This window comes from Naegleria lovaniensis (genome assembly GCF_003324165.1).
Source record: "Naegleria lovaniensis strain ATCC 30569 chromosome Unknown tig007, whole genome shotgun sequence".
In the NCBI taxonomy this organism is placed as follows: Eukaryota; Heterolobosea; class Eutetramitea; order Acrasida; family Naegleriidae; genus Naegleria; species Naegleria lovaniensis.
The window spans coordinates 378,942-392,514 of NW_025407829.1; the positions used below are offsets into that span (position 1 = coordinate 378,942).

General features: G+C 35.6%; 3 protein-coding genes across 3 annotated transcripts; 2 read left to right on the forward strand and 1 right to left on the reverse strand.

Annotated features, from left to right (window-relative positions):
• Nucleotides 1–726: 726 nt before the first annotated feature.
• On the forward strand, nucleotides 727–3,921 carry C9374_014017 (uncharacterized protein; the record flags this gene model as incomplete). The annotated part of the gene is made up of 1 exon (XM_044689958.1): nucleotides 727–3,921. One exon carries the CDS (start codon nucleotides 727–729, stop codon nucleotides 3,919–3,921), a length of 3,195 nt encoding a protein of 1,064 aa, XP_044553449.1.
• A 378-nt stretch (nucleotides 3,922–4,299) lies between these two features.
• On the forward strand, nucleotides 4,300–10,344 carry C9374_014018 (uncharacterized protein; the record flags this gene model as incomplete). Its single annotated transcript, XM_044689960.1, has 1 exon — nucleotides 4,300–10,344. The coding sequence occupies one exon, from the start codon at nucleotides 4,300–4,302 to the stop codon at nucleotides 10,342–10,344; it is 6,045 nt and encodes a 2,014-aa protein (XP_044553450.1).
• A 67-nt stretch (nucleotides 10,345–10,411) lies between these two features.
• On the reverse strand, nucleotides 10,412–13,421 carry C9374_014019 (uncharacterized protein; the record flags this gene model as incomplete). Its single annotated transcript, XM_044689961.1, has 5 exons — nucleotides 10,412–11,055; nucleotides 11,118–11,189; nucleotides 11,374–12,039; nucleotides 12,286–12,596; nucleotides 12,856–13,421. 5 exons carry the CDS (start codon nucleotides 13,419–13,421, stop codon nucleotides 10,412–10,414), a joined length of 2,259 nt encoding a protein of 752 aa, XP_044553451.1.
• Between the last annotated feature and the right edge of the window lie 152 nt (nucleotides 13,422–13,573).

Sequence of the window (13,573 nt, forward strand, 5' to 3'; positions counted from 1 at the left end):
GACACCAAGAGGTTTCCATTCCTTTGTTTTTGTCTTTATTACAAACGATGAATGCATTGAGAAAGGATATTTATTATACGGAGTAGATTCAAATATTTAAAATTTCTACAAGGAAGAAAACTCAGTCGAATGAACGGAAAATTGAAGCATTGAACGTGACATTTAAATGAAATAATGTGATCAAAATATATCTAGTCCAAACAAATATCAATGATTCTGTTATGTGAGCGACATAAGCGTGTCCTTTTCTTTTTGATTGCAATTTCTCAATGAAGACATTTGCTGCACAACAAAGTTCCATTGACTCCCAGAACTTCTAACACAAATCATATTTTCTTCCTTGCACTGCTACTGTCAGATATTGCAATATCTTGTGATAAGATCAAGGCTGGGAAAGGGAGTCTCAACAAGGCTAGCCAGCATCGCAATAACAGCATTTTGCTCAAGCAACAAAAAATTTCATCATCACCGCCTATTGTTGCATCATCACCGAGAAAGAAATCTTACCCAACAGCCATTGCGTTGCTTGGTTTGAAATACATACCACCATCATCATCATTATATTCATTATTTGGTGCACCAAGTAACATTCGAATCTTCTGATTTTTGTATATTCCGGGTGATGAGGACAATCACTAAATAATCATCATCACCAGACGTAACCCTAAATCTGAGTACAAATAACATTCGGCAACAATACGAGAACCATCACGTACATCCAAAACAATGATATCTTCCATTCCTTCCAATAATACTCCATCATCAGGAGTTGAACCTATCACAACAACAACATCTTCCATGAGTTTAGAGTTCAATCCAATTATTGCTTCCTCTCATAACAACACTTCTAGGACACAATCATCCCCACAACAACCACCTTCTTCACCTCTCTCCGCTGCTATTGATAGCAATGATAAAACAACAACAACAACCGACCCTATCAATTCGAACGAGTTGTCTGAATTACTACTAGGTATCTACATGAGGAATGCAATACAAAGTAGTGTAAAGAGGAAAGTAGAAGAGATTGCCATGGACAAGACAACAGCCAATGCCCTGAGTTTTCACTACAAGAAAAGGCAAGGATTAGTGAGGACTGATCTTGAGAAGAAGAGTATCAACAACACGAATGGTGGTGCTCTTGATGGCATGGTATCTACAACAACAACAACAACAATACCATTATTGATTCAAGAGAGCATCTCTAATGACCATTCTATCGTGAGTACACTGAATGCACCTTCTACCAATCTTTTCTGTGCTTCCTCAATCCATGATCTTACAACAACAACCGTTATCGAGAAGAACACTTCATCCAACACCACCTCTATGCTTGACAATAGTAGAGGCAATCATGATAACTCTACTTCAGTATCGGATGACAAAAAAGTACCAATGGCTTTTTCAACCATGACCAACACGGACAACAACGAAACTGATAGCGAAACAGAGGCAGAGAAATTCACACGAACATTTATGGAAGATTATGTGAATGATGATTTAATTGTGAATAAGGATGAAGAAGCAAATATAGTTCCTGTAAATGTTAAAGACTATGTCATGGACCACTTTAGAAAAACAATATTATTGGAATGGGACAATTACAAAAGATCCACTCAGTTTAAATATGAATGGATAGAAACACGTATTAAGCATCTACAGCAAGAATATAATTATATTTTAGACTTGTTGCAAGAAAAGCATAGTTTAATACATTCGAATTCTGACCAGAGTAGTGATAATATTTCTGAAACATTCAATGGAGATACATTTAAACCAAGTACATTACTACAAGAAACTTTGCTTTCTCCAGCTAAGAGAAGAAATGATTTTATGCAACATCCATTTTTTAGCAGTTTTGAAGAGTTTTTTAATAGAGAATTAGAACACTTTAGACAATTGAAAGAAAAACAATCCGACTTGGCAACTATTTCATCTCATTGGCTATCTGCAGCAGCTGGTGGTGCATCCTCTGTGGTGAGACAACAAGTCGCTTCTGATACAAACACAATGGTTGATGAAAGTGTCACAAGTGCTGTTGCTCCTCCTTCTGATATGACCACAACGACCATGCCAACAACGACTATGCCAACAACGACTACTGCTGCTCCTACCATGATGACTAGTAGTAGTAACAAACCACAAGCAGCAGCAACAACAACAACCACACAACTACACTCATCCATGAGTGCACTCTCACCAACAGCATCATCTCTCTCCATTATCACTCTAAATTTAAATTGTCATCCTGGATCATCATTACCCCTTACTTCTCCTCAAACTAGTAAGATTATGTATCCATTGCCATATATTACCTCTGCTGATATTTTGGACTCTTTGCAATTAATCTACAATCCAAACACATCCTATTCCAACTATCCTTTACCTAGAAGAACATATCCACTATCCTTTTCTAACATTATGAATCAATACAATAAGAAGAAGAAAAGAGTAGGATCTTCGAGAAGATCAACTTCTATTCGATCTGTTGCTGGTTTCCGTAGAAGTAGAGGTGCTGAGGATAACCCAACTGAAGATATTGTTATTTTTGATACTGGTGTTTCAAATATTAAGGATATCAAATATAAGGAAATTGTAACACCATCGTTTAGAGTTTTGACAAATGAAGAATTATCTCAATTACCAACAATTAATGAAACAGAAGAAGAGGAAGACATTTCAGATGCTAGATATTGTTATTTACATATTGATAATGAAATGCAAGAAAGACAAAAGTATTATCTGGCATCACTTCCCACAACCGATAAAAAGAAGAAGAAGAGTCAAGCAGACGAAGAAGAAGAAATTCGAAAGACTATGAAATATCAAGTTCCAAGTTATGAAACCATTGTAGAGGCTTTTGAATCGTTCAAATCCAAGCGCAGTGAAGAACAGTCCTCAACCACCACCACCACTGAAATTTGTCATCCGAAACCACCCGTTCACAAATTTTCTGAGAATTTCACGTATCTAGTTCCAAAAGATCAAATGGTGAGTGGTAGTACGAGCAGCAGTACATGTGCTACTCCAACTTCCTCAAAAACAACCCTAATGAATGCCAAATTAGCCTATACTTCTCAATCATCCACCACGAGTTTGACATCTCCTCAAAAGAAACAAAAAGATAAAAAGACAGCAGATCAGAGCGTGATACCAAGATGGAAATTAATTACACTTGAATCCTATGTTCCTTATCCAATCGCTCCATGTGAAGATCCGAGGGGTAATTGGGAAGAATTGAAATTTAAGAGTAGAGAGAGAATGCAAAGTTTATCACTTTCTGTGGATACTCCAATATTGAATCCAACAACAACAACAACCATGACTCTACCATCCGTAGAGGACGATATTTCAAGAAAAAGAGGTGTTGGACAATCATCTCTTTTAGAAGAAGATGAAGTAATGATTGAAACCAATGATTATGACTTGGCATCCAATACATTGAACACTGAGACAACGCTTCGAACTTATGCATCTCTTAATCAATCGAACAGTGCAAATAGAAAACGCAAAAAGCCACCCACTTCCATCGATGATGATACTCTTATTGCACTCTCTGAAGATGACGAAGATGATGTTGATTATAGAGATTCTCTGAGAAAAAAGTCTTTGAATCGTGACAGTGATGAAGATGCAGATGATGAAGATTACATTGAAAGTAGAGACAGAAAGAAAAACAAATCAAGTACAACAGGTTCTGGTTACACCTCTTCTCATTCAAGAGGAAAGAAGAGAGGACCAGGAAGGCCTAAGAGTACAGAAACCACAGAGTGCACTGCAACAAGTTTTGTTGCTGATCGAATTTATGACACCAAGATTGTACTCAAGTTAAATGGAGGAGGTAGTGTGGACACCTCTTCCAAAGAAAAGAAGCAGTCCAGTAGTAGTAGTAATGGAAAGAATAAGAAACATCACAAATAAATATTATAGAACTCCATGTCAGCAACCAACTTTTGATGAAAGGAAACCAAATATTTGAGAATGTTATCCGTCAACTTTCTGTGATTTTCACTTGTCAAAAAAAAATCTGTGAAGGGTTGCTTCCCGTGAAGAATTTGTGTGTTTGGCTGACGGTCATCAAAAAGAGGCAGAATCCTCCTGCTCTTAGCCATTGAATCGGATTATTGTTGCCTCTTTGAACATTCAATAATTTCTCACTTCACTCCGAAGCGTGTGTGTGTGTGATGATCAAAAATTCATCATCCTCTCTGCAATAGCATTACACATTTACACTTTTACACCTGCCAATCACACCACCTTCTCAAGAACAAACAACAACTTTGAACAAACAAATTTATCATGATCTCAAATCAAACCTCTTCTCTTGTCCGTTCCTCAAAATTTAGACATTTGAATGGTCATGAATATCCCAAAAGTGAACGTCACGAAAATATCAATGTTGGATACGGTCAAAAATTATCCAATACTCTGAAAACGAATGGCTCACTCTATGTATTACCCTACAACTCCATTGGTGGTAGTGTACTCGCCTACAAGAGAGTCGATGATTATGGTCGATGGGATGAAAAGATTCAAAATTATGGAATGATCAAAGCTCACAAAGGAAAATTATCAGATTTTGATTTGTCACCATTCAAAGATAGAAATGATTTATTGACAGTCTCTAATTCTGATCATACCATTCGATTATGGAAGTTAAATGCAGAATCTAATTACAAAATATTAGAAGATTGTGATTTGGAATTGAATGATCCTAGCGTTACATCTTCAAACATGTCCATTATTAGTAAGGTTGTCTTTCATCCCTATATTGAGAAGAGTGTTGTGAGTGTTCAAGGAGATTATATCTATTTATGGGATTTGGAAAAACGAAAAATCCAATACAGTGTCATGAATGGAAAAGTCTCTACAGCATCATTGAATAATACTTCTCCAATCATTGTAGAAAGTTTATCATGGAATGACAATGGTCAATGTATGATTTGTGGTACTTCGGATCGATTCATTCGAGTCTATGATCTTCGAGAGATGACATCAATATCTTCATCCTCATACTCTTCAACATCCTCCTCTTCAACATCCTCCTCAATGTCAACAACAACAACATCTCCCATATTCAGTGTAGAAGCTCATGCCAGTATGAAACCCTTTCAAACTCTGTACAATCATGGAACTCATTATGTAACCAGTGTTGGATTTTCCAAATCAGGTACACGTGAATTGGCACTCTATGACATGAGAAAGGATTTGAAATGTTTACAACGAGTACCGATTGACAATGGTGCATCTGTCTTGACACCCTTCTATGATATGGATATTAAATTACTCTATGTAGCAGGAAGAGGAGATGTGAATATTCGATTCTATGAATTAGAAGGTGGTACTCTTCATTATTTGAATGATTACAAATGTTCAAGTGCGAGTGCGAGTATGGATTGGATACCAAAATGGAAATTATCAGTCAATGATTTTGAATTGGCACGATTCCTTCGATTAACCAATGACAAGACCATTGAAACTCTTTCCATGAGAGTGAGTAGAAAATCCAATATTGAACAATACTTTCAAGAAGATATCTTTCCAGATACTTGGAATGGAGAACCAGTGTTTGAGACATGGAATGATTCGATTCGTACAAGTAGTAGTTTCATGAGTAGTAGTAGTAGTAGTAGCACCATGAGTAGTAATAGTAGCAGTACGACAAGTATGAATTTTAACTCAGAATTATTTTTCAGAAGAACCATGTCGTTGAAACCTGAGGGTAAAATTTCTATTTATGATGTTCCAGTGAGTGAGGGAGGCAAGGTGAGACCATTGGGTGTTACTAGTAATAATAATAATAGTAGTAGTGGCACTAATACTAGTCATAGTCACAATAATAATCATAGCAATGGTGGTGATCGTAGTGCAGATTATTATCATAACATCCATTCAGAGTCTCCATCATCAAGTACCATTCCATTAGACTCTACTCATTCCATCAAAATACCCTCTCTGAGATCTCAACTCTCAAATAATGGCACCTCACACACTCTAGATGCTCCTACGTTAATGTCTCCAACAGAGATTACAAGAAAATCTCTTTCTCTTTCCATTGCATCCTCTATTGCAATGAATTCTGCACTGGCTGCAGCCAATCGACCATGGTATTCTAAATTATTCTCTGGTTTAGGTTATTATTTGGGAATGGCCATGTTCTTACTCTTTCGATTCACATTGATTTCCATTCCTGTATTTATTTATAGAAAGACGACTGGATATCAACCACCACCGTTACAACAGAGATTTGAAAGACAAGTACCACCCTTGAGTCATAATACAAGTTATAATAATCATCGGCATCGAAGAGGTGGTACGTCCTTAAAGAATGCTGCTACTACTACTACTACTAGCCATTCATCCACCACTCAATCAACAATTCTCATCACTCCAACAAGTACTACTACCAACAACAACACCATGAATGAATCCTCCACCTATTCCAAAGTAGGAATGGAAATTGCACGTGAATATGGTCAAATGATCATGAAAGAATATATTGGTCCACTCACTAAGGAAGACATCTTTCCGAAAAGAGCTCATGATCGAGATCCACAATTGAAACAATCTCATGTTCTCGAAATTGATGTGACTGATTTGAAAAAAGGTTCAACTCATGTCTTGATATGGATCAAAGGTAGAAAGAAAGCTAGAGCTACATGGGTTCCATTGCATTGGTCTTCTCTCAATCATAATGATTGTTTTCTATTAGACACTGGTAAGACTGTATATATTTACAATGGACAATATTCCAACAAGTTGTGTCGAGCCAAAGCATTGGATATGAGTCAAATGATTAAATACAAGGAAAGAGGTGGAGATTGTCAAGTAGTTATTATTGATGGAGGTGTTTATACGAGTAGTAGTAGTAGTGGTAATAATAATAATAGTAATAACAGTACGAATACGAATAATGACTCAATCACACCACTCCTTAAAAAACAAATGACTCAATTTTGGACCTTATTGGGAGTCACACATGAATCTTCTTCTACTACTACTACCACACCACTCTCCAAATCCCAACCCACACTCACACTCACACCCACCGAAGATACTTGGATGAAATTACTTTGTGAACATTATCCTCCTGTGGAAAGAGCAGCACACAAAAATGTCTTTTCCAAACTCAAAATTGCAGAAAAGAGCAAGTACATTTGTCAAGATGAAATCTCTGATGATTTATATCAACAATTGAATGATTTAGGACAACGACTCTACAAACTCAATTCTGAAATATTTGAAGAAATGCCACTTTTCATTGAGAAGAATGAAACACAAGATGCATATATTCAAAGAATTGCACCACACATGTTGAGTGTGATTAAATTGAATCAAGTACCACACGGTGAAATTGAATCTCTAAAACAACTTGAAGAATGTATTGAAAAGGGTGAATTGAATGCATTGGAAATTATTCAACCAAGTCATCGTGTATTACATTCTGATCAATGTTACATTTTTGAATCTCTCTTCACGAATGAGGTATTCTTTTGGAGTGGTAAACAAAGTAATTTAAATATTAGAAAATGGGGAATTGCAATTGCAAAGAAATTGGCACAATATAGAGCCATGCATGATAATCCATTTTCACTCATGAATCCAGCCATTCAACGAGCAAGAAAGAGGTCCATGCGTCGTCATCTTGGTGGTGATCATGATACTACAAACGCTCCTCATAGTCATGATACTACTACAATGAGTCCTTCGAGTCATACTACTACTACTACAATGAGTCATACACCACCACCACCTTCCTTAATATATTTCATGTCCACAGTCACTCGTGTCATTGAAGATGGTGAACATTCCATTTACAAACAAAAATTTAGTGATTATCCTGGAATGCTCATGATTCAAACACAACATCAAGAAGCCTCACGTGGTAACATTGCTGAAACCAAAAAACAACGAAAAATTCCATTCGAAGAATTATTGAAACAAAAATATGCAGAACTCTCTGGCGCCACCAACCCTAACACCACTACCGGCATATGGAATTCTAAAATTAGAATGTGGCGGGTGAGTGATTTCCAGAAAATACCCTATGCTCATATTGGTCACTTTTTCAGTGGCGATGCATTCATTCTACTCTATACTTATACAAAGGTTGAGGGTGGTAAACCATTTCATAAACTCTTCTTTTGGCAAGGTAGAGATATTAAAAAGAAAGATAAAGGAACATCAGCCTATAAAACTGTGGAGGTGAATGAAATGATTGATGAAGGTGTTGTGGAACAACAAGTACGTGTGGTTCAAGATAAAGAACCTCAAGTATTTATGGATTTATTTATGACGACGACGACAAGATGCTTCAATAGGATGAAACATGATCATTCCATCATGATGACGGCACAACACCATCTCTCAGTCCCTTATTACATGGTTCATAAAGGTAAATACAGAGAGTCTGTCTTGGAAGCATTTGAAAAGGCTCAAAAAGAAAATTCAATAATCAAATCAAAGATGACTCCATTCACTGCTATTAGTAGTAGTAATACTATGACGACGAGTATGACGAGTACGAGTACCACGACGAATACGACGAGTACGAATACGAATACCACTACTACTATTGACAGTACCACCTCTTCCAATTCTACTACTCCAGTGAGTGAGTTCAACAACATGGATAATGACACGACTCGATTCAGCAGTGGTAGTAGTGCAATGAAATCCGAATCACCACTCGCTCAACGTGGTGGTGGTGCCTCAAGCAATAACAACAACACTCCTACTACTACTACTCCAACTCGATTCACATCTTCATCTTCAACAACAACAACACCTACCACTCCATCTTCAGAATATTCTTCTTCATGGGATGATGACACCAATAGCAGCAACACCTCCTCCTCCAACAACAGCACTCCAATCAAACTCTTTCAAAACATCAAATCAACTTCACTCGATGATCATGAAAAGAAATATTCTCCTCAAGTTTTACAATTCCAAAAAGAAATGATTCGTCAAATTGCAATGAAATCACTCTATGATTCAGATACCACTACTCTTCATTGTTATGACGTTCGAAATGGAAAAGTGTGTGAATGTGATGATTTACATCCTGTATTTTTAAATCCATTCCATGCCATGATCTTTTGTAATTATAATTTTACTGTAGAATTGAATCGAAAGGAAATGAATGCAAGTGTATCTACCATAACAACAACAACCATGAATGAGGATATAATAATAATGAATGGTACTGTAGAGGATGTTGCAACCACTCAGTACAACAATGATGATGATATTGGTTCTGGTGGTTCTGGTGGTTCTGGTGGTGCTGGTACTATTGCATGTAAACCACAATTAATTGTCTATTATGGAATGTATTGTCCACTGGATGAAAAGAAATTTATTGAAAATCATGTCTTGAAGGAATTATTTTCAACATTTCGACAAGATGAAATTCTATTCATTCAAGATCATGATGTGAACAATACCATTGAACAATTATCCAAACATGTCTTTAAATCCATCATTGATCCATACTTTGAACCATTCTTGTTGAGATTCAAGAATTATTTATTACAACCAAAGCGTATCACAAGTCCTGCAATTTCAACTCTCTATTCTATTAACGATCATTCGGGTGAATTTACAATGACTCCCATTCAACATTATGGTGAATCTGATTTGTCATCAACACAAGCCTACATCTTAGATACACTTGATTTGGAAGAAAAAGTTTATGTATGGATTGGAAAATTATGTAATATTGAAACAAAGAAGTTTGCATTGACAAGTGCTTTGGAATATTATCACACATGGAAGTGTCAACAACAAAAAGATTCATTCTATACAAAAAAGAATACTACTACTACTAGTGAAGATGACTTTGATCCTGCATCATTTGTCAAGAAAGAAGATGAAATGAATTTACGTGTGGTTACAGAATTAGAAGAACCACCAGAATTTACAAGACATTTCCTTGCATGGTCAACATCATCCACTGCATTCAAGATTCGATACAAGCAATCCAAGGATCCAAATGTCATTTCGAAAGGTTTTGTAAAAACACCTAGAACACCAAGAAGAAGTACTCATACTCACCAAATGGTCAAATCGTCTGCATTGGATCAAGATCACTCCTCAGGGGTCTATGAAATTGAACACTGTCCAACCTGCACCAGTTTGTATAACAAATTATTCTCTCATCAAACATATAGTTATAAGGTTCTTACAAGTGGATCATTACCAGAAGGTATTGACAAGTCCAAATTGGAGACTTACTTGTCAAATGATGAATTTATTAAGGTATTTGGAATGGATAAGAAGAAATTCTCTCAACTTCAACCTTGGAAACAAACCTCCCTCAAGAAGGAAAAGAGTTTGTTCTAGACTTGTCAACAACACGATGGAGTGTATCTACAAGAATTGAAATGTTATTGTGTTGTGCCAAATAAATTTAATAATTATTAATTCCATGCTCTTTCATATATTGTTCTGCCAATTCAAGAGTTGGGAATGATTTAAATTTTGCTCCTCTGAAATTATCAACTTGTGTTTTGCACTCTTCCCAGGTTAAATAAATACCGGGCTTTCTCCCTGAGGCCACACAATAATATTTACCACTACGCTTACTTGAGTTGGCAGATTCTAAGGTTGAGGGTTTTTGACTCATTTTAGTCTTTTTCATAATTTCAGAAGAGTATCCAGAGGAAGATGCTTCTTGTGTTTTTCTCTTTTTTGGATTTTGTGTTAATGAGCTAATTCCTTCCAAATCAATTTTTTCTAAAATATCTTCAAATTGTTTCTTTCTTGCTGCAAAGCTTTGTGAATGTTTTGATAATAATGTTGCAATAAATATTTCTTTGGGTGATTTGTCATGAGGAATGAATGAATCATTTTTGCTAATTTCTCTGTAAAATTCAATGGCTTCTCTATTGATATGTCTTGTTAGTGTTGAAGCGTTAAAGTTTTTCACTTGTAAATATTTCATTGTTTTGGCTCTAGAAAGTGCTACATAAATTTGTCCTGGACTAAATACTGTTGATAAATCAATGACACACTTATCGAGGGTAAGACCTTGTGTTTTATGAACAGTCATGGCTAGATGAATGTGTGTTGGGAACATTAAGATGTGTTTGGAATAATTTCTTGATTCAACATACCATAGGCAAGTTTTAAAGGAATTTGTAAACGAGTACCTTTCGATTTCTTTGGACCATCCGTTTCAAAGATGGCTGTAAGTGTATGACACACAAAGGGCAAACACAGGTTAGGGCAAACACAGGTTATCATCAACAAGTATTCAAAAAAAGAACCCATCCAGAAATTCCATCAAGAAAAAACCATTTCATCGTTCATAGGATGAAAGAAACATCATTGTTGAAGGATGAGAGAACCATCAGAATTCTTCATACTTACCTGGATGTACAATTTTGATAATCTTGTATTCCTTTCCATTTTCTTCTCTTGTAAAAATAACCTTTGGAAATAATTCTCCATTTTCGTCAATCCATGTTTGAGCATAAGGCTTCAACGTTTTTGTCGTGGAATATAAATCTTGTGCTGATTGTTTGACAAATCCAATCACCTCTCCTCGTGTACCATTCACTAATTGATTGGTAAAATCATTCTTAATCATCATGACTTGAGCACCAACTCTCAAACTAATTTCCTGAGCAGCATTACTTGAATTAAAATTTGATAAAATAGCATTTCGTATGGATTCTTTGGTGGTTGGAGGATCTACACCTGGATCATACTCTCCATATGAAAAGTAAGTATGATCTTTGAAAATAAAATGTGGAGGAGTGAGTTTCAATAATTCACTTTCATTGACACCATCAACGTTCTTATTGAGAGTATGAATGACTGTTGATTTTTCCATTCCATCAAATCGATTGTGTTGTAATTTTGAGAGTTGAGAAATTGCATTGGAATCAATTCGACATGTTCTTATGGAATTTAAAATAGATACCCATTGTTGTTCTTCTTGTCTAAAGACATTGGTTAATTCAAAAGTATACTTGATGGTTTTAGACCAACATTTTGCTTTGAAACACATTTCTTTTTTTTGATAGACAGTTTCTAGAAGATGTGTCATATGGATCATCGTATTATGTATAATATGGATAATAAGGATAATCATTAAATGAATAATAGATTTGTAATATGTATAATATGGATCATAGATGTGTAATATTCAATAGATGATGCATCACAAGTAATATATTCATGCCAATGGAAAATAATAAAAAAACGTAATTGAAATTCAAAACAACATCAAAATAAGCAATAATTCAAAATCACAAAACACAACACCAAAATACTCACCTCCATGTTCGTTTTTAAAAGGTTTTGCGACGGGTGGTAATTGTAAAAAATCACCACATAAAATCACTTGAATTCCACCAAATGAAGGTAATTGTTTCATGACAATTTCTTGTGGTGCTTTTGATGTTGCAATTTCAAAGAAACATCTAATCTCTGTTGCTATGGATTCAAGTTGATCAAAATATTGAGCATCAATCATGGATATTTCATCAATGATTAAAACATCTGTAGATTGCCATTCTTTATCATTTCTCCACGCAGTTTTACTATCCACTTTACCATTGTCAAGTGTTCTAATACCTGCAAATGAACTAGAGAGGATCATTTTGTGTCATGTTGTGTCATTGATGGTTCGTTTGAAGCATTTTATGTTTGTTAATTGATTGTTCGTTTGAGGGTTGGACATGTGGATCATTATTATGAGATTGGATCAAGTTTAGATTGTCATTTATGGTTGGTTTGAGAGTCATGATTGATGGTTCGTTTGAAGGTTGGAAAAGGGTTTTCATTAAAATGGTTCGTTTGAAGGTAAGGTTCCAATGTCATTTAAACACCACTGCTACTACTTACTGAATGGTAGAGCCTCCAATATTCACTGCTGCAATTCCAGTGCTGGCTGTGACAACTACTTTCTTTTGATAGACATTGGTCAATGTTTTAATAATACATTCCAATAGAAATGATTTTCCAGTTCCAGCAACACCTGTAATAAATATTGAATGTCCTTCAATGGCACATTTCAATACTTTTAATTGTTCATCACTTAATTTTGATAAAAGATTTGAATAATTCTCACATTCATTCATATCAAAATTGGCTAACTCTGGAAATAGATCAGATGGTATTGAATGAGAAGAGGATAGAGAAGATTGCATTGCTTCTGTTCGATGAGTGTTGTTTTGAGAGCGAGTATTATTCGTACTTGTAGTAGCAGTAGAATGGTTCTTCTTTGGATTGGATGCTATTTTCATTCTCATTTCATGATGCTGTTGAATAGCCTTGTCCAGGTAAGAGGATGATGATGAAATTGTATTCCCATGGGAATGTTGATTGAAATTCCGAGAGGGTGTTTCCTTCTTGTTGTTGTTGTTGGATGGTGTTGTTGCAGGAACAAAATAAATACCATTCCGATTCATAGTGTGTGTGATGATGGAGTAAATTTACTGAGAATGAATAAATTAGAGTAAAAGGCTTTGAGCAAGTTCAAATAATTTTTTAAAGAGTGAAAATAAGGTTGGAGGGAAAGCACCTCTTGTTCTGGTTGGAACTAATTGAGAGAGTTGAATGC